Source organism: Amblyomma americanum, chromosome 1, assembly GCF_052857255.1.
Source record: "Amblyomma americanum isolate KBUSLIRL-KWMA chromosome 1, ASM5285725v1, whole genome shotgun sequence".
Taxonomy (NCBI): Eukaryota; Metazoa; Arthropoda; class Arachnida; order Ixodida; family Ixodidae; genus Amblyomma; species Amblyomma americanum.
The window spans coordinates 151,371,345-151,392,401 of record NC_135497.1 but is presented as its reverse complement, the minus strand read 5'-3'; the positions used below and the strand labels follow the sequence as shown (position 1 = coordinate 151,392,401).

The window sequence follows — 21,057 nt, the reverse complement described above, 5'->3', positions numbered from 1 at the left end:
GTCTGCTACTGGAAATCTGAAAGGACTGGATTGTATTGTAGTCGTTACGGAGAGCGCGAAAGAGACGCAACAACGACAGAACGAAGCGAGGAAGAGACAACGCGCTCAAGAGACGCCAGAAGAACGCACCGCATGACTCGAGAAGCACCGTAACGAAGATGCGGAGGCTGCCGCACACATCCTCCGCGGCTGCACTCTCGACCGCACTGTAAGCTTAGTTTGGGCACCCACCCACGCGGAGAGCTCTGGCAACGAAGGGGTCGATCTTTTAGCCCGATGCCTAAACAACCGGGAAGCCGACCCCTTCGAACCCGTATGCTCTCGCCGAGGCCCCCCTATCCTATGCGGAAATCGCCAACTTCTACAAGGAGACAAGATGCGTGTACCCGCCTCCCCACCCCGACCTCGACCGAGCGCAAGCCACCATGCTTCGCAGACTGCAGACCAATTCGATTTTCTGTCATTCTCGACTATACCTCATCACTGACGGGGAATATGACTCCGTCTGTCCTAATTGCGACCCCAGAGTTTGCCACTCAGGCACACATCCTATGGGGATGCGAGGGCAACCCGTCCCCACAAACTTTACTGCTAGCTCCGTTTTTGGAGGTTTGGATCCAACTTCTTGCAAGACCAGACAGGAAGACAAACCTCGCACTCGTCTCGTGAGCTCAAGACGTCGCTCCCAACTGGGGGCCACACTCAGTCCACCTGCCCTAACTCCCAAACCTCAAGTGGCAAATAAAGTTGTTCTCTCTCTCTCTCTCTAACGAGGATGCGGCTAGAAGAAGTCGTTTGAGTTCTCGGAATGAGACGCTGCGTAGACGACGGGCCGAGGAGGCGAAGCTTTCGCTATTCTGCTAGGGTTAACCAGAGCTAAACCACAACCAATTTTTCTCGCGCAGCTGCCCGTCGACTACGGGGCGTCTTCGCGGCTTTTCGGCCGGGCAAACATGCGAACAGCGTCTGTCTTCCCTTCCCGACGCACTGATCTCCGTAAAAACACAGCGTACGGAGCAGTCGGCCCGACAAGGTGGAGAAAGCTTCGCCCGCCCCACGCTGTATTGCTCGCAGCTCGACGACGGAGCTTTCGCCGAGCGGCGCACACAAAGTTGCAACACACGCCTGATAGCGGGCACGCGTCCATTCGCCGGTTTTGGGCGGAGCATGTGGGGTATGTTTTCTCTTTGAATTCGACGATGACCACGCGTGCACTGCCGGCAGCCTTTGCAGAGTCGACGTCTTTGCTGTCGGGACAGCGGCCGAGGTACCCAGCACGGTATATACTGTCCCCTTTAGATCGCCGCCTCCACCGCGGAAGTGTCGCGCAGCAGCACTGCACCCGTGATTCACCAGTGAACGAGGCGGGGCTGAAAAAACGCGTAACTCTTCGTCAAGCCCTGCCCGCATCGACGCACTCAACAGCGGAGCGAATATTTTCGCCGGCAACTTTTTCCCAACGATAGCGAAACTGCCGGCGTCCAGTGATTAGAGAACGCTGGTTTCTGTCGTGAAATCGTCGCGCATAACGCCCAGCAGCCTGGGCTACCACGGTAAATAAAGCAAGATTTGGTATGGCAACCCCTTATTAGGAAAGGTACAAGGCAAGAAAAAAAATTAGTGTGTACTTCATAAATAATTTAAAAACAATGCACAACAACATGTCAGCCTGCCGTATGCATGGTCATAAAAGCTTTAACAACGTCGAAAGTTGAAAACGGCCTGGGACAATGCGCGCGCCCCTGCGCGTGATTCCTTTTACCCCACCCTACACACGTTACAAAAGTTCCAACCAGCCATATTTTCACGTCTATTCGACGGCCGAGACGGCGGCCGTGAACGTGCTTGCGACTATGCTTAATGGAGGTCTTCCCTTGCATACTAAAATATTATAAGCCCACTGATATGGCGTACTCAAAAGATTTCTGCTGTTGCTATGCCTATAGGCAGAGTAACGGCCAGCTTTCGTAACAACCACTCGAAAACATACGCTCAGCATTGCGCGCAACATCAAAGCTATAGACAAGCTTCGCGAGCAACTTGAACAGCGGGCACATGAACATCGAGAACTGCCGCTTTATAGTCTCGAGGTCGTGAGCGAAGGAGTCCAGCTTCAGCAAAACAAATGTATATGCTGAGCAATGCGCGCAACATCGAAGCTAGACCTGCGCAGCGAGCATCGTGTATGGCGGGGCTCAAACAACATGAAGCGCAGCTTTCGAGTCGAGCCTGCGAACGAGTCGAATTACTGCCGCGCTTGGCCCGATCCACGTCACTGCGCGTGCGCAGGAGGGGTCCGGTAAACCGGTATACGTCTCCGCTTACACCTCTATGGCATGCTAAAAACGTATATTAAGTGTGACGGCGGCTTTTACCAGTGCCCCGCGGGAAAATTAGCGTCTGAGGATCGTTCATCTGTTCCATTGTGAGCTAGTTTTTACTTTGTCATGACATGTTTACAGGGAAATGAACGCTTTACACTCACATGCTCACTTTAACAAGCGCATAATTGGGCGCACAGGCAAGCCTGCTCTTCCGCGCGCTGTTCTGCCGTGAGGTCGCAGGCTCGGAGACTACTCACTTTTCCAGCCGCGATGGTGCCGGGCCACCAAGCGATCGCGGGCTCTCGGAGGCCGCCCTCGAATGTGGTCTGCTTGCCACACAGGAAAGGTCCGTTGCTACCCCCTGCGGAATCCCGTGACCGGTTAGTTCACTCATCTAGCAGCGCTCCTCCAGGTTCAAGAACAAGGCCGACATGCATTAGAAAAAATAACACCACACAACAGCTGTACTATAACTCCATTACAAGGTGTAACTTAGGATAAACAACTGCCGCGGTGGCTCAGGAGATATGGCGCTCGGCTGTTGACCCGAAAGACGTGGTTCGATCCCAGCCGCGGCGGTAGCATTTCGATGGAAGCGAAAGGCTAGAGACCCGTGTACTTGGCGATGTCAGTGCACGTTAAAGAGCCCAAGATGGTCGAAATTTCCGGAGCCCTTCACTACGGCGTGCCACATAGCCTGAGTCACTTTGGGATGTTAAGCCCCCATAAACCATACACTTCTGATGAGCACACATTTTAATTTTCCTAAATTCCAGTCTTCTACGTCATGTACAATCCTCGTCGAATTCGTATTGAATGCCTAGAAGCGTGGATAGCTTGAGAAACATCCGTGCATCATTGCGTCGGAGCGCAATGACTGCGTCTCGCGTCACTCAGGGAGCGATTTGATGCGCCTTTGGCGATAGAGGCTACAATTTGGGTTTAACTGCAACTATGACGTATGCATGCTGTAGTGCGAGTGAGCAGCCGAAGTACACGAATAGTCACTCACGTTTTCGCTCACTTCATGGTGACAAAGGCGCTCTCGATCAATAATAATAATTGGTTTTTTGGGGAAAGGAAATGGCGCAGTATCTGTCTCATATATCTTTGGACACCTGAACCACGCCGTAAGGGAAGGGATATAGGAGGGAGTGAAAGAAGAAAGGAAGAATAGGTGCCGTAGTGGAGGGCTCCGGAATAATTTCGACCACCTGGGGATCTTTAACGTGCACTGATATCGCACAGCACACGGGCGCCTTAGCGTTTTTCCTCCATAAAAACGCAGATGGCTTCATCCCGGAATGATGATGATGAATCTTTATGACGCAAGGGCAGCTTTGGCCAAAGAGCGCCATGGCACAAGCTAGTTTTCCTTGCACAAGGTGGGTTAAAAGACCTACTTCCCAAGCATTTCACCCTAGAGAAGCCGAGAACCACGCAGGGGAGCGCTTGTACCCATTGTATCACCGGTGGGTAGCCGACAGCAATGAGGATCGAACCTCGCACCTCCCGCATGCGAGGCGGATGCTCAAGCCACTAGGCCGCCGCTGCGGTCCATAACGAAATCATTTTGTAGTTTAACTACAGTACATGGTGTATACGAAGGATTTTTCCTTTTGCGGGTAAAACCCGATTTTACCTGATGATTGCGCCCCAAACCCATTTCTGAATAATCGGGTTGACCCCGATTTCTCCCTGAAAATGAGGCTTCTATAGTTGGATACAACTCACGAACGAAGCTGCAGGTGCCCCGCAAAGGAGGCCCCCTAACCAATGATGTCGACCGATTCTGATGAAACTGCGGTTAGTCCGATTAAGCCGTGGTTATTCCTTTTCATCTGCCACCCTCTGAGATTTCACGCTGTAGTCGGATGCAAGTCAAGAAAAAAGCCGCTTTTTTTCGGTCAAAGGACCCCCTTCCAGCAAATGGCTTCGCCCGATTCTCATGAACCTGCTAGCATACCGCAGACGCACTAGCGGAGTCGTACACCGGTCTTACGTACGGGAGCTGCGCATGCGCAGTGGCAAGCGTGCAGCCGGGTAGGACCAGTGCGCGTGCGCAACAGGCGTACATAAAGGTATACGTCTCCGCTAGTACGTCTCCGGTATGCTAAATCTTCCTAATGGAGGGAGTGGCAGATGAAAGGGGATAGTCCCCTCCTAGCATTGTTCGGGATAGCCCCTCCCTGCATTGTCACGCCACTCCCTGCATTGTTGCTAGCATTTTCATAGGAATCGGCCGAAGCCATTGGCTGGAAAGTGGTGCTTTGACGGGGAAAAGTCTCTTTTTTCTTGACTTGTATCCGACTATAGCAGGTGCAAGGGGATCGGTCAAGGGGGAAGGGGAGAATTCGTCAAGGAGGAGAATTTGTCGAAGCCGTCGGTTGGATTAGGGTTCCCTTGAGAGGCATTTGCGATTCGCACTGCAGTTGTATCCGATTGGTTTTCGAGTTCAAAAAGCTGAAGACGCCGCAAGGAAATTTGTTATGTCGCGCTTATTTCAGAGCAGTGTATTCGGTCGGCTACGGATCTTAAATTTCTTTTGACACTCGTTTTCAAGAAGCGGATGAATTTGAAGATAAGTTCGAAAAGGGTAGTTCAGAAGTGAGGGGCTAAAACCTGTCTCAGACAATGTCTTAAAAAAGCTATCATCGCTTCACTGTATGAAGCGCTACCAATTCTAACGATACCCTGATCCAAGCACCTCTCATATTTAATCTTGAACGTTTTCTTCAGCGTGTTATTAAGGATGAGCAATTTCGCGTTTTTCGCTGCAGTATATAGAACTGGCACGGTGCAGTCGACCACGCGTTTTTGTAGTTCATATCGCTCTCAGAAATCATTTTTAGAACAGCTAACACCGTCGGGAGTGCACTGCTGCAATGATATAAGTTTTCGAGTTGCGCCCACGTACCGGCACACTCTCATTAGACGTTTTTAGCATACCGGAGACGCACTACCCCAGACGCACTCCCGGAGGCGTATGCCGGTTTACCGGACCCCTCTTACGCATGCGCACTGGCATTGTTGGGGTGATGGGGAGCCACTGCGCGTGCGCAAGAGGGGTCCGGCAAACCGGTATACGTCTCCGGTATACGCCTCCGGTAGTACGTCTCCGGTATGCTAAAAACGTCTATTACTTAGCTGTTTGGGAACGTTAACACATGCGCGCGAAGACGATGTCTCAGTACACGCTAGCCACACAAGACTGGCGTCGCCTTGCGCTGCGTGGGCCCTGTGAACTTGCCTCTCGTTTTGCTGACCAGCGCCGCTCCGTTGTCTGAGGTGAAGAAGACGAGAGTGTTGTTATCCGTGCCGGTGCGCCGAAGTGCGTCCAGTATGACGCCCACGCTGTGGTCCAACTCCATCACGGCGTCCCCGTACCTGCAGGGGTCGCCAAGAGGAAGGCAGAGCGACCGTGACTTTCGGGAAGTGCGTCACGGGTTACCCTTCGAATTTATTAGCATATCGGAGACGCATTAGCGTAGACGTACTACTGTGTCTGCAGATTTACTGTGTAGACGAGGTGTTTCTAACATTGGATAACAAATAAAACTGCCGGTTAGAGTTGTTCAGGTTCTTGAGTTCTTCGTTAACGGACAGCGCACGTCGGAGCTAGTACTCTCAGAGGTTACTGCCTAGCTTCCCGTTTGTCCACGCGCATCTCGGGAGCGCATGCATTCTAGCGTGTCAGGAAAAGGAGCTGCGCCCTTCACGCCCAAGGGCGCGATGTCGAACGCGCTCCAAGAGGTCGCGCCATCCTCCTCACCCGCGTGCCCGCCGCCTCATCCGCCGGCTCTGATTGGCCGCTGTAATTTCCTCCTTTCTACGGTGCTCCTACTCCTGCATCCTCACCTACACACTCTCCCTTCGATTCTTATTCGAGGCTTCACACATCTATCACCGACGATTGGCTCACTGAAGGCGGGTTGACACTGGCCAGTCGCACACGTTGCGCAACCGGATTCAGTCAATTAGTCCCGGTTTCGGAAGCGCTGGGAAAGCAGGGAGGGAACGTAACAAATCGAGTGAAGCCTGTCGCAGGCCTCCGCGACAAGCCAGTGTGGACCTGCGCTTGAATGACTGACTGAGCAACAGCATTTCATTCGGGGGTTACACATCCCCCAGAGCGTGGAGGCCTTAGTCCAGTGCCCCATGGGCTGCTGCGATCCGCCTTGCGCGGTCGATCAGTCTGCGCTTGTTGTCCAGGTCTGGGCTGGACAGAGTTGCTTCCCATTACTAGGGGGAGGCATTTTTTTGTGAGGCTAGGTGGGGGGGGGGGGGGGGGCATTCCCACGTGAAATGATATAGTTTTGATTGTCCTTCGCAGGACGGGCATCGCTCTGGGTACCTGTTTGGGGAGAATGCGCGCCTTAGCGCGAGCTATGGGGTAGGTGTTTGAAGCTGGCGCCATTTGGCGGCTTCTTAATGGATTAGTTTTACGTGTTGTTGAGGGCGCTCTACAGGATAGCTGTGGTGTGGTAGTATGTCTCTGTATATAAGTGGGGTACTTATCGCCCTCTCTGGGTTGGGTTGGCCTTCCGCTGGTGCCCGGAGAGCGAGGTATTGGGCTGTCGCATGAACGCACTCATTACCAGGGGGAGACGTATGCCCAGGTGTCCAGACTATAGGTGGTCTGGCGGGATGTGTTTGTTTCGATGTAAGATTTGAGTGCGATCGCCGAGACACGTCCTTACGCATAGCTTCGGCATGCTTGTTGTGAGTCCCATATTATGTTAATTGAGTTGTCTTTCGAACAGTGCTGACAGCGAAGGCTGTGTCGCACTCTTCTGCTTCCGTGCTGCAGTCGGTCCGTACTATGGCTGATATTATCGGTTCACCTCTCCAGTCAGCCACGGCTGTTACCTTTACCTTTGTAGTTGGGTAGCCGGCAGCGTCCGTATAGAGGGTGTCGTGGTCGTCGGCGCTCAGAGCCTTGGTCCTTACCATTACGCCTACCGGTGTACTGTTCGGGTTAATAATAATAATAATTGGTTTTTTGGGGGAAAGGAAATGGCGCAGTATCTGTCTCATATATCGTTGGACACCTGAACCGCGCCGTAAGGGAAGGGATGAAGGAGGGAGTGAAAGTAGAAAGAGAAATAGGTGCCGTAGTGGAGGGCTCCGGCATAATTTCGACCACCTGGGGATCATACTCGTATTTCGTGGTATATGTGCTCGGACTCTCAATTTTGTGCTACTGGTCTAGGTAGGCGTGGGGCTAATTGTCTCAGAACAAGACTCCCTGGCTGGGTGCGTTTGAGTCTTCTCATTTGATTGCCCACGAGGGGAGGCTTTTTCGAAGATGGCAGCATCAGTGCTAACGCAAGGTGAAAGGTCGCGTGGCTGCGTCGAACAGCGCACGTCTGTTTCCCTGTTTTTCATTCAAACTTGGCTATGAATTACCAACTGCGTCGATCAGCCGCTAATGTCGGATGTATGACGGGTGCTCCAGAGTTGAGGGCGCCACGAACTCCAGGACGATGCAACAATTAACCTTCATGACACAGAAGCAGCGCTGAGAGACGCAGCCGAGCCAAGAAGAGTAAAACGGCAGCAGGATCGCGTTCGCATATGCTGCGGGAGAGAGCCGAGAAGCGAGGAATGTATTTCACAGTGGCGCCTAAAGCGTTTAGTGCAGCCAAGCCTTCACGATCGCCTTGAACACACTACGCCGCATAGTAATCGTGACCGGTGGGCAAGGTTTCGTTCGCAGCTCACATCGATCACTTTTTCACTGTCCTGTGTGACAGAACGGAAGACAATAGCAACGAAACGAGTGCCTAAAGGTTTGTTTACCGACAACGCATACGGCAAGGAAACGCGGCGCAGGACGAGTACATTCCCGCAGTGGGGTATTGGAGACTGTACATTACACGCTATACAATTAATACTGCTGCATGCGGTGACATTAAGAGCAAAAGTGTACTTTTGTTTCTAAATCCGTCGCTCACATAGCGAGAGAGCTACCACTAAATCGCAATTCTCCTCCTCTGTTTCATATTGAATCGAAGCCGCAGTTCCTTTTTGCAGGTAAAAAGTTTTCAAGCATCAGGCCAGAATCGCGACACCACGGTTAAAAGGCATGAATGTTTCGGATCCTTACCTCTTTTTTCCAACGTCCAGTACAAATTGAGGTTCCAAAACTGAAAACATTTATGATGGCGTAGGTTAACACGATTTCATTGTGGTGTGGTGTGGAACACAAAGTTGGGCTGCAAATATGCGTCCTCACTTTAAGGAAGGATCACGATGTTTGTCTTTCCATGCATGATCCTTCCTTCGTGCTTCTGTCTGTCTACGCTGAACTCGCCTAATATGTGAGAAGAGACAGATAAATTAACCGTGCAGCGCATGCATGAATCCACTGTCGTGCCGAAATAAGGCCGTCTCATTTTGCTGAATGTCTTGCGCAGCCTGAAGTCACTCACGGTCCTCTCTGGCTGCGGCTCCTGAACTCCTCGGACGAGTAGACGGGCGCGTGCGAAGCGTCCGGCGCCCAGTACAGGAAGAAGGGCTGGCGCCGCGCAGCCTGCTTCTCGATGAAGTCCACGGCTTCCTGGAAGGAACGTCCATGCAGGGGCTCAGACAAGCGGTGGGCGCAAGGGTCTCCCTGACGTTGCCCCGATGGCAAGCAGTCGCTTTCCATTCCTCCAGAACACGCTTACGTTTCACCTAACTTTGCCTCACGAATCTTCTATGTTCAGCGACAAGGACTAACTGTGCACCGCCTGAGCTGTGCCTTGCCTCACCGAGGTGAGGTCGGCGTAACGTTTTCGTAGTTTCAGCAGCATATTAGGAAGAACCTGCTGAGATCAAACGCTTACTTGAGCGTACAGCTTGGTCAGGTTGGAAGTGCTCGTTGTCAGGTTTATTTTGAAGTCCTCGAAGTACCTGTAGGCGGTGAAACACGTCAAATATTTTTATGGTTGTTGAAGAGGTAGCGCCAGATATATCCCAAATTGTAGCGACAAATATATCCCATATTAAAGAGACATTGAGGAAAAATTGAAGTTGACTTGTATCAATAGAAAGAAGACCGCTCTTACTGAAAGCAAAGCTCCAACTTCTAAGGTAGAAAAAAGCAAGAAATAAAAAGGCGCAAGTGATGTGCCTGTTCTCCAACAAAACCTAGACAGAATCAGCGAATGGTGTATAAAGGGCATATGAGATTAAATTTAAATAAAATCGTTTGCATGATATTTACCAGAAGGAAAAATCCACACGTGACCAGTTACAATTTAAACGGTATAGCGTTACATGAAGTTTCAGAGTATACATACTTAGGTGTTTACATCTTAACTAAGGTGGCAGAGACAGGTTGATTATGATGCAGGCAGAGCTACAAAAGCTTCGAGCTTTTTGCGTTGAAATGGCAGATCATTTCCTTTAAGTACTAAAGAATTATTGTCAAAGTCCAATGTTAGGTTGATACTTGGATATACCTGCACAGTTTAAAACTCTCCAGCAGTACGAGACAACGACAAATTACATTGGGTACAGGATTTAGCTGCTCGGTTTATGTCAAGAATTTAAAGTAAATATACTTCTGCGGAGACTTTCAAAGAAAGCCTGCAATGGGAACACTTGGAAATCCGTTGAATTCAAAAGGCGGAATATTTACTAGCACCTCACTATATCTCTGACCACGTAGACCACAGTTTCAAAGTACGGGAGATCACCTCCAATTAAGGCTGCTTTACTTCGATTGTTTTTTTTCCCCAAAACAATACGCGATTGTAACAAATTGCCTTTAAACACTGCTTGGATTATGTTTAATGACGTTGTATTTTCTGTGTTACAATGATCATTTCAAATTCGTGGTGCTGTAATCATTTTTCTTTTTTTTCTGTTTTGTCATTGTTTCTTGAAACGATGTTGGTTTGTTCTGAAAAGATTTGTTCTGTGTCTGACATGTTTTGTCTTTTTATGTATCCTCCCCAACTGTAATGCCAATTGGCGATGTGGATAAATAAATAAATAAATAAATAAATGAATAAATAAATAAATAAATAAATAAATAAATAAATAAATAAATAAAGGTATTATCGCCCCAGGCCAATCTCGCAAGTACGAACGCGTTGACGAAATATCCGAAAACCGCTACGGATCTTTGAAGCTCACAAACGTTCTTGAAGGTTACGCGTTTCAGATATTGAAGTATATAAGTTTTGTCTTGAAACCGCTAATGCACTTTCATCACACAAGATGGGAAAAACACAACCTGAATGCTAGAAACCAAAGAAAACCTATCGCATGCTTTGCGGCGCAGCAGGCGGCCAATTGAGTTTGTTTTGGTGCTTTGCGGCCATGAGCTTTGCTTGCCCCGGTGGTTTCATCTTTGATGCGCCTCGATTTAAGTACGAAGCAGCAAAGGAACTCAATGTGCCCATCTAAGAGCTCCTCGGACGAAGTTCTTGCCGAGCCACGCACCTGCGACGAGGAAAGAACCTGTGGCTAGCTAATGTTGCACGAGCCTGCACGTCAGCAAAAGCACCGCTCGGCGTGTTCACTTCGTCAACGTACCAAGACGTTGGGCTGCACAACCAGCGCTACGAGGACTGTTGTTACAAAATTTAAATATATCCGTACGTCCCAATTTCTACTCATCAGTCATGACGACTTCTCGGCGGTGACAGCTGCCGCGCCAGCAGATGGCTCGCTGCTGATGCTGCCGACTCCTCGACGCTCGGGCTATCCTGGCAAACCCGCCGCCTCACCCCTCAAAATCATCGCACGCTCTGTTGTGGTAAAGTCGATGAAGTGCAGGCCGCAGTATTTTTGCGAGAACTTTGTTGTCGGAATCGGGAACGGGAGCCATCGTAATGCTGGCGCCAGCGTAAACGAAGCGACGGTAGCGACGGGCGATAGAGGCCATCAACGTCCGGCTGGTGGCAGTGTTCATTTCGGCTGCTGCTAGGCTGCACAGCTCGCTGTGAGTAATCACGGAGCCCATGTTTACGCCAGTTTACGTCACTTTTCGACTATTTCGTCATCAGAGAGTTCCAGATTTTAAGCAGAGCGACGGGAAAAAGTTTTTCAACTTGCGAGCACAAATCTCAGCAATAAATGCATTTTTCGCCGCCGGACGAGCGGCAACAAAGCCACGAAATGCCGAACTATTCGATTTTGCTAACAAAAAAAAATTGCAGCGCTGTCCTCAGTGTCCTCTTAAGCAAGAAATGAGCGTTCAATAGTTCAAAAGCGTTTTCATCTACCTCGCAAATGATCTGCAGACCGTACAAGTGAATAAACTTTTGAGGCGATGTGATCAATATCAGACTTGCACTGTTTTTTTTGTGCTGGCTAAAGCATGCTGACAAGTTAAACGGACACATGCACACGTCAAAGCCAGTGCATGAGATATGGACCAGCGGCTGAACGCATGAGAGTCGTTCATTTTGAAGACAGCGCCCTTAAAGAAGAAAACATGGTTGTTGAAGGCAAGCTAAGGTTTTAAAAATGCATTTCCACGCATAGGGTGCGTTATGATATGTGCTGGCGTCAAAGTAAGCGTCTGCGACAAGCACACGCGGCAGGCATCGAACACAAGTCAGGACAAGCCTTCGGCGCTTTTCTGATCCACGCATAGATGTTTCATTGCTCGAGTGGAATACATTGAGTTCCGCAGGGAAAGGAAATAGGATACCTAATAATCTGCCAACGTTCCTTGTTTTGTTCGCTTGTTTTTACATTTGCGGCTTCCTAACTAAACGCACATCAACCGCGCGGACTCTTTTTTTTTCATTTGCAGCAACCTGCAGTAAGTGCGTTTTATGTTTCAGCTTCAGGTCCATGTGCGCAACTAAAGTACGGCAGTGCAGATCTTTTTAGCTGCAGAGAGCAAGCTCAGAGTAAGCACTGACCACAGTGCATAAACTAAACCACTAACCTCTATATGATATCGGCTTTCATGATTCTATACCATGCCTCTACGGCAATCTATCTAGCCATAACGGAAGTTATACTGGGAGCATAGTTTAACAACATTTAATTTTGTTGAAGCAATTAAATACTTCACTGCGTTGAAAATATCAAAAGCACCAAAATTCTAGGGCTCATAACTGCGTCTTGTGATTAACTTTTTTTTTTAGGTAACGAGGAATGCTACAACAACGGACATAAGTTTTCTTTATCGCAGAGACACTGTATGGCAGTCATGAATGTGGGCGGAGCTTCAGTACAGAATAAGACTGTACGCAACTGCACTGCACTGCAGAGGACGGGCGTGGAAAGCGACTAAGCTTTTAGACGGGCCCGACGCAGGCACAACGATGGATTGCGGTATTGTTCATTATTTTCTATTCCATTCTTCACCTTCCCCTTCCCGATCCCGTACGCGTGCGTTTGCGCTAGGCAAATAAATTTTGATGCGATAACAGTGCAAACGAAAGCTGTTTCGTTTGCTCCTGAAACTGCACCTGCCGATCATGTGGTCATCGCGGAAGAACGCGATGTTTGGCCGTTGAACGTTGTCGTAGGGTCCGAAGTGGCAGTTGGACGAGCCGAACCACTCATGGAAGCCGTGTCTCAAAGGCAGGTACCGCTCCTGGTGGCCAAGGTGCCTGCGACGGGCAAGGTCGATGCACTCCATGGACACGCTTGAAATGCACTATCACGAGATAGGCCAGCTCTTCGCGCCCGTTGGGCCCGGAACGAGAACTGTGTGCTCGGTAAAATAAGCAAAATTCGTGCAAAATGTCACGCTGAAGGATGTCACGCTCGAATTAAAGGGGCATTTGACAATGTCACCCGCCAGGGAATACTGGAGGAGATTAACGGAATCAACTGTGGCGACCGTACATATAATTACGTGAGGGACTTTCTCTCCAACAGGAAAGGGTCAATAAGTATCGGTGGTCGGACCTCCTCTCCGTCCAATGTAGGTTCCAAGGGCACTCCGCAGGGAGCGTCTTGTATCCGCTTCTCTTCAACCTGGTCATGCGTGGGCTACCAGAGAAGCTAGACCCCATCCAAGGCATTGAGCAGGCTATATACGCCGCTATATATGTATGATATACTATACGTATGATATATATTAACAAATAAAGACTATTCTGAAAGACTGATCATATTACGACCCGGTGTTGCAGCGGTAATAAAAGGAAAATTCAAGACCGGCTTCCGGAAGCAGCGAACGCCATGTCCCAGGGCGAGGCTTGGTTTAACGCCCTCTGCCGAGAAATCCGAGTTACTCCTGATCGACCGTGGCAAGAAACAGAATAATGCACTTTTCTCATCCACTCCCTTGTCGCTATTACGGTCCAGAGTATGTGCATTACGACCAAGAAAAAAAAAACAAGTTGCTCAGAGCCATCATACCCAGCGGCAACACTAACACCACAACAATCAAACAGTTCCAAGCCTACTCCGAGCAAGTCTCTAGGAAGCTACGCAGGGGAATCAAGAAAAAAACTGGGCTGAGGGAGAAGGTGGCCTTTAGATTAGTTCAGGCTTTCATTCTCTCTAAGATAATATACGCCACCCTGTACTTGCTGCTTAGCAAAACTGAGAAAGACTAACTGGATGTCATTATTCGAAAGGCAGTTAAGGCGGCACTGGGACTCCCTTTATGCACATCCACGGAGCGGCTACTACAGCCGGGGATCCACAACACCATCGAGGAACTAATAGAGGCCTACCGTGTCAACCCAATTGTCAGGCTCTCAACTTCTAAGCCTGGCAGGAAAATATTGCAGAAGCTGAGAATCCGTCCACCCCGCGAAGTCACCGACCAGATCGACATGCATATGCAGATGAGATCACACATCACAACTCACCCCGTACCAAGACGCATAGATGAGGAACACAACAGAGGATGCAGACTAGCCAGAGCTGGACACTTCTCTAAGCGTTGGGATGGAAGCAAGGACACGATCTACGTCGATGCGGCTGGACCCGTTAGCGGGGTTGCGGCAATTGCAGCAGTTTCACCCCGGGGGGATATAATCGCAAGCAGCCTTATCCAAGCGGTGGATACTACATCGGCTGAAGAAGCAGCTATCGGACAAGGGATATCAAAGAACATCGAGGCAACGGTTATGTCCGACTCACAAGTAACTGTACGGAATTATCTCAGAAGTCGTTTTGGCGCTCTGTGTTGGGCCCCGCCGCGGTGGCTCAGTGGTTAGGGCGCTCGACTACTGATCCGGAGTTCCCGGGTTCGAACCCGACCGCGGCGGCGGCGTTTTCATGGAGGAAAAACGCTAAGGCGCCCGTGTGCTGTGCGATGTCAGTGCACGTTGAAGATCCCCAGGTGGTCGAAATTATTCCGGAGCCCTCCACTACGGCACCTATTCTTCCTTTCTTTCACTCCCTCCTTTATCCCTTCCCTTACGGCGTGGTTCAGGTGTCCAAAGATATATGAGACAGATACTGCGCCATTTCCTTTCCCCAAAAACCAATTATTATTATTATTACTCTGTGTTGGGAAATTTTGGAAACGTGTAATGCTTCGAACGTCCAGATCTTCTGGACGCCAGGGCAACTCTCAACGACGGGCAATGAGGTTGCCAACACATCTGCTCAAGCTCTCCTCCTCCGAGCATCTGGCAGGCAGCCTCTCTCTGACACAGTTAGCCCCCCACCCTTACTAAGCTGCAAAGAAATTACGGAGTACTATAAGATCACAAAAAAGAAATATCCTCTTCCTTACAAAACCCTTTGCAAATTTGGAGAGCACAAAATCAGGAGACTACAAACTAATACTCTGCCCAATCACTACTTGATGAGTAAATGGTATCCAGACAAATACGAATCGTCCTGCCCCTTCTGTGGAGCAGTTGGCACACTCTTTCATGCGGTTTGGGGTTGGGTTATGGGTTATGGGGGCTTAACGTCCCAAAGCGACTCAGGCTGTGAGGGACGCCGTAGTGAAGGGCTCCGGAAATTTCGGCCACGTGGGGTTCTTTAACGTGCACTGACATCGCACAGTACACGGGCCTCTAGAATTTCGCCTCCATCGAAATTCAGCTGCCACGGCCGGGATCGAACCCGCGTCTTTCAGGTCAGCAGCCGAGCGCCATAACCACTCAGCCACGGCGGCGACATGCGGTTTGGGAATGTCAAGAAAGCCCAGACCTGGGCAGCCATGACTATCCGATATATGAGCACTGGGGGGCAACCCTTCATAGCCACAGTTCCTTCGACCAGAAATCGTTGGTTGAGAGGGGCCGGATTATGGTGGCGACCAATATGTTCTCCTACTGAACCCACCAAGTATTTATGCTCTTAATAAATATTTTTCCTCCTTGATGCTAAACATTTTTTTAGGGGGGGAGGGGGGAGCTTCTCATCAGGACATCTGCTGCGAGGAGTTAGTTCAACAGCTTTAGTTATCGAGAAAAGCGCAAAACATCCTTCAGCGAGTGCGGCCTGCCTGTCCACAGTCACGTGCTTCCCTTATCGCCCTTTCCTCTCTCTTAATTCTTCTCTCCAGGGCACACCGTACATGAACAGTCATTTCAAAGGGTCCGTTTCGGAATTACGTCCAGCTGGTCGTAGGCGCGATCCATTTAGTTCAATTAGCGGGTTCCCTTCGGCTTCGCTTCCACTTCCTCCAGGCATCACCCTTCTCCTACACGTGACCGCAGCCTGGACGCTAACCCAGGCGAAACGCTGACCCCAGAGCAATGCGTGTGTCACGGGACCTCGCACCATTTTCCGACAATCTTGTTGCGGTAGCCGGCCTCGGCCAAGAGCTCGGGGATGAGCACTTCTTCGTCCTGAATGCCACCCACGATCTCCTGGGGCGTGTAGCCTGCAGGGGCGCATGCGGGATGCGCGCTACATCAGCATGGGCCCGGCGGTCACCACACGCCGTGCGTATATATATGCGGTGCGCTTACCGTTTCTGGAGTGGTTGTTGGTGGTGTAAAAACCGTTCCTGATGGGCAGCCGGCCGGTCAGCAGCGCCGCCCGGGCTGGGCGAAGAAAAGCGTGGCTCAACGTTGGTTCTTGCTCGTTCTTCACAATGATTTAGTCAGACATTTTCACAAAGATAAGCAAACTGTCCTATACAACTCAAGAAAAAAAACAACGTAACGGATGCCCCTCAAAGGATATCTGCAGCCAATGGCGTCTACCTATTGTCAGGTGTCGCGGTCAACAGCCTTGCACCTGCTAACGGGGCATCACAAGTGGCTAGTAAGCGATATGCGGTTGACCGTGATGTGATGACAATAGGTAGACGTCATTGGTTAGAAGATATCCTTTGAGGAGCACTTGTCGCTTCGATTTTTAGTTCTGTCTGACTAGTTGCGCTTGACTGGAAGCAACAGTCAGCGCTTGTGTGTATGTTTGTGTGCACGCTATCAAACTTGTTATCGTTTCACATATGCTCTCAGTGAACTATATATGCGGCATTTAGTCATATTTTAGTAATTCAGAGTTACTCGCTACAGTCCTGAAACAGGTTCATTCAGCGTTCTGTTATGGATGGCGCACCCATTTAGACATACAAATTCGTACAGCGGTACTTCCTCGTCGCATTGGCATCGCGGAATTTTGTACAGTAGTTCCTTTTTGAACGTGCGCTAGCAAGCATTTGCTTCTCATTACTGTTCAACGCTGGCCAGCTTGTTAATAATGCACCATAGAGTTATTTGCTTATACAGGGTGTTCTACGATAACTATAACACACACTTAGACACATACAAAAGGAGAGCGCACATGCACCCGCCAAAGAGGCAAAGACAAAAACACCCGTACAGTGGCTGTTCCGCAACAATTACGCCCGTCCTATTAGTTAAAAATGTTCGGAAGGAGCAGACGGGTGCTTGAAACTGTTGTGATTTCTGCATTCTTAACGAAAAGGTGACCTGCCCTCCTTAGAAAATTCGAAAAAGGTTAAAGTTGCGCATCCACAATCCCCAGTACACCCACCCGCCGGGATACAAATGACACCAGCATGTGGCGTACAAAGAGTCACCAAAAAACGGGGGATCAGGTGAAGACGTGGGAAGAATTAGGCGTACAGAGAACCATGCGAGACCGAGGTGAGCTTGTAAGGAAGCGTGTGCAACATTCATGGAACAGCAGCACGGCGAAGTTCCTCCGAGTATGGACACTGTGGCTTTTCGCCGTTGATTAAAGATAGTTTAGTTAATTTTTGACCCATTAAAGCACAAGCGGTAAAAGTGTCTGTACGCTTCTAGTTGCAGGCACCTTTTATCAGAAAGGGGACCGTATTCATTCTTAACTCGCGCTTCACAATTAACTGTTACGAAATCATAAAGGCACGCAAAAATGCCTAAATTATCGCCGCTCACTCCGTAGAACAACCTCAAGTGTGGCCTTGCCACGATGTACAGTATTTCTGATAACAAGAACAGTTTATCTATTCTTTAGTGATCTTTCGTCTAGTGTTCTGTCCTCGATCTTTCTTGGCTGTTTTGCGCTAAAAGTTTTCTCTTTGTCTACCTCTATTCTTTAGTGCCATTATTCTGTCCCGTTGTTATTCTACAGTGCGACAGTACTGTGGGCGAACCAGACGCTGCCTGCAGTTTGTATTCTGTATTTTTTCTTCTTTTGCAGTTCATATTTGTTCGGAAGCAGCGATTTCTTTTCATTTTTGGTAAGACTGAATGAACGTGCAGCAAAGGAACCCTTCTTCGAAGCATTTTGTAATACATTGTAAGTTCGCAATCATCTTCTTTTTCATCGCGTTATGACCTCGTTTATAATAGAGAGTTTAGGAAAGGGGAGCAGTACTAGCATGGACTAGCGCAGGTGCGCCGTCAGATGAGGCCACTGTGCGTGCGCAGTAGGTATCCGATAATTCGGTATACGCCTATGCACTAATGCCTCACCGCTATGTCTATGCGTCAAAGCCACGTTGTAAGTGAAGGCACGCCGACAAAAACGCCGGATGCACCATTTTATGACAATGATACGACCCACAGAGGATAGATTGGGCTAAAGAATGATACAACCTACAGGGCGAGCACAGCGGGTTGGCCGTGTAGAAGTCCGTCAGAAGCGCCCCTTCAGCTGCCATCCTGTCCAGGTTGGGGGTTTCCTTGGCCGGGTTGCCGAAAATGCCCAGATCTCCCCAGCCCATCTGAGGACCACGGGAGTACAGAAAGCGTATATCAGCGAGTAACGCCGCCGTGATTACCACACAGCGATCCGCGCCACTGGTGGTGTCATATAAGCAGACAGCTGATCCGCCGATTGAAAGAGAAAGCTCTTTGACACGGGAAAGGCCCCAACGGCTTCCGCCTTCGAGAAATACAGAGAGGGGGAGAGCGGGGAAAAAGAAACAGTGGACTCCGCAACAGGCATGGAAGAGGGGAGCGCATTTTTTGCCCCATATTTTTTTCACCTATCCAAACGATAATGAAGAGAGTTTGTTTTTAACCATGAACTTTGCTGCCTCCCTTGTAGAGAGTCCTGTGCACGCCTATATATGCTGGTCCGTCAAGCCTTAATCAAATGACAGAGGGCAGCGTTCAGGTCCTCTGAAACACCTTTATTAACCCATTCCTGGGTTTCTTTCTCGCGCTATTCTTTGTGGTTTATGGGTCGTGATGGTGGCGTTGTTGCTTCAGCAGAACAAAATTAGAGGTCACATGCGGCAGCCCGCATTGGAGGAATGCGAAAGCGTTGACGCCTCTTCGACACCCGTCACCTTCCAAATTGGCCGCCACGGTTGCTTTCCCGTCCATTTAATTCTTCATTTTTTTCTCATTTTCATAATTACTCACTTAATTAACCAGTTTTATTCTGATATATACCCTCTTTTCATATCAGTCACTCATTTTGGGCTTTCAAAGTTGGCGCTTTGGTTACTTTACCGTCCGCTTACTATTTACCCATCAGACCTATTCAACCGTCTATTGACTTTTGTTTCTAATTGATTAATTAATTATTCTATGTCAATTAAACTTTTTGTTCAATTAATTATTACTCATAAAACCCATTTCAATCCATTTCAAACTTTATTTTCACTTATTTGCCTATTTTTCTACTATCTTAGCATCCACGACTGTTTTCCCGTCCACTCACTATATGGACGTCCATGCTATTTCAATGTTTTTTTAGATTATTGTCTCTAATTAAATAACTAATCATCCTATTGGCATCAGTTTTTTGCGCATCATCCTCACATCGTCCTCTATCGGTGACACCCATTCGTTTGATGCTACCTCTTCTGAGAACGTCACAATCGCGGCAGACACGTTTTGGTGACACGACCCCGTCGTTATAGCCTATAAATGCTTTCGCGTTAAAAAAAAATTAACAACGATAATGAGCGGTCTTGTGTCACGAGAAGAGCATTCATGAGCGTACACCGTTATGGATAAAAAAAGGGGGGGGGGGGGGGGGGGGGGGAACCCGCAGCGCTGGGAAAAGCATGCCTGTCCTGCATGAGTGCGCACATTGCCCCATGCTGCGCGCTGTCTGCTTTCAGCACGCCGTGGTAGTGCCGGGAAATCCGCATAAAAATTGCAGCGTCCGAGAGGGGTGTTTCAGGCTGGGCACCTTCTATCAAGTGGATCGATGCCATGATAACACTGAGCAGCGTGAATTGAGAGTTAATGGTGCAGTTCGCTTTTATCCATTGCATTCTACAGATTACTGTGATTGGTATGCCACAAGTTGAGAATAAAATTCACTCACGTCATCCATGAGCATTATAACGAAATTGGGCTTCGGAGAAGCGTCCGTGTAATTTAACGCGAGCGTCGTAGAGAGCATTGCGCAAACACACACATGCACAAGCATCGCAATCGAAGTTGCTTCCAAGCGATGGTGCCACATTCAACTGTCCGGTGATCTTCCCGCACTCGGACAGCGTCTTGTCTTACGCGGGAAGAGGAACGTTCCTCTGCCTCTAGAAGCCCTTTGCATTGATGCTCCTGACTCTGGCCTGGCTTTTTATCTAGCCGCCGAGAGCCTGCTTGTCTGATTAGCAATCTCTGTTCTTGATACACCTCCGACACTCCCGACGGGCTAGTCTGACCTGGAGAGGAAGGCGCCGTCGGTACGAAGAGAACGATTCGCATTGTTAGAATAAAATCCGGCAAAAATGCAATGTGCTCGCCGATTTTATATGTCTTAAAGCGCTCATATTCCAACCGTGGCTCGAATGAATGAGTTTAAAAAGTGATACGAAAGAGGGCGCGCTTATACAAGAGAAGTTGCGCACATAGAACAGACCGTGCCGATGGTCCACAATGTGCTCGCAGCTGCGTCTTGAGAGGCAAGAGTTGATCACCATATAGAGCGCAGGCGCCGAATGAGAGCTGTCAACTCACTTGGCAGGATAAACGATTGCTCATGAATGCACTTCGAAAGAACGTGCTCGATGCACACGATGAAACATGCTGTGTCTGAACAACAGTTCTACTGTTTATCAAGTGCACACGAAAAAAGGTGCCATTGTGTCTTTTATTAGAAGATACTTGCACTTCGATGAGCGCAGCAAAAAAATACTCCCTCAAAATTTGGTGATTAAGTTAACATATCTTACCTCAACTGACGAACCACAATCAGTCTATTGCAAGTCGAAGTAAATGTGGCATGTAAACGTACCAGAGTGAGCTTCTTGCATGTATACAGCGGGTACCACTGTTTTTCATGTCGAGATTAGTGATACGCTTGCTATAACCTCAGAAGCTTCGTGCAAAGTGGTCTTCTCATGCCCTCACACCGCACGTGCTTGCATCTATGCGACTGGACCATGCTGGTGGTTGGCACTACCCCCCCCCCCCCCGCTTCCTATTAA

The 21,057-nt window shown here is 49.2% G+C and overlaps 1 protein-coding gene across 2 annotated transcripts in view; it reads right to left on the bottom strand.

Annotated features, from left to right (window-relative positions):
- LOC144113945 (N-acetylgalactosamine-6-sulfatase-like) overlaps nucleotides 1-20,206 on the bottom strand; it is a 65,112-nt gene extending 44,906 nt beyond the window's left edge. Inside the window, exons 1-9 of one of the 2 annotated variants that reach the window (XM_077647358.1) lie at nucleotides 19,950-20,202; nucleotides 18,264-18,387; nucleotides 16,175-16,249; nucleotides 15,984-16,086; nucleotides 12,749-12,892; nucleotides 9,155-9,221; nucleotides 8,759-8,886; nucleotides 5,575-5,711; nucleotides 2,582-2,685 (exon numbers count right to left, since the gene is read on the bottom strand). In XM_077647358.1, coding sequence (XP_077503484.1) covers nucleotides 2,582-2,685; nucleotides 5,575-5,711; nucleotides 8,759-8,886; nucleotides 9,155-9,221; nucleotides 12,749-12,892; nucleotides 15,984-16,086; nucleotides 16,175-16,249; nucleotides 18,264-18,387; nucleotides 19,950-20,090 — 1,023 coding nt within the window. In that variant the 5' untranslated portion in view covers nucleotides 20,091-20,202. Of the gene's footprint in view, nucleotides 1-2,581; nucleotides 2,686-5,574; nucleotides 5,712-8,758; nucleotides 8,887-9,154; nucleotides 9,222-12,748; nucleotides 12,893-15,983; nucleotides 16,087-16,174; nucleotides 16,250-18,263; nucleotides 18,388-19,949 lie in introns of both variants that reach the window. The other variant, XM_077647359.1, reaches the window with a different exon arrangement.
- Between the last annotated feature and the right edge of the window lie 851 nt (nucleotides 20,207-21,057).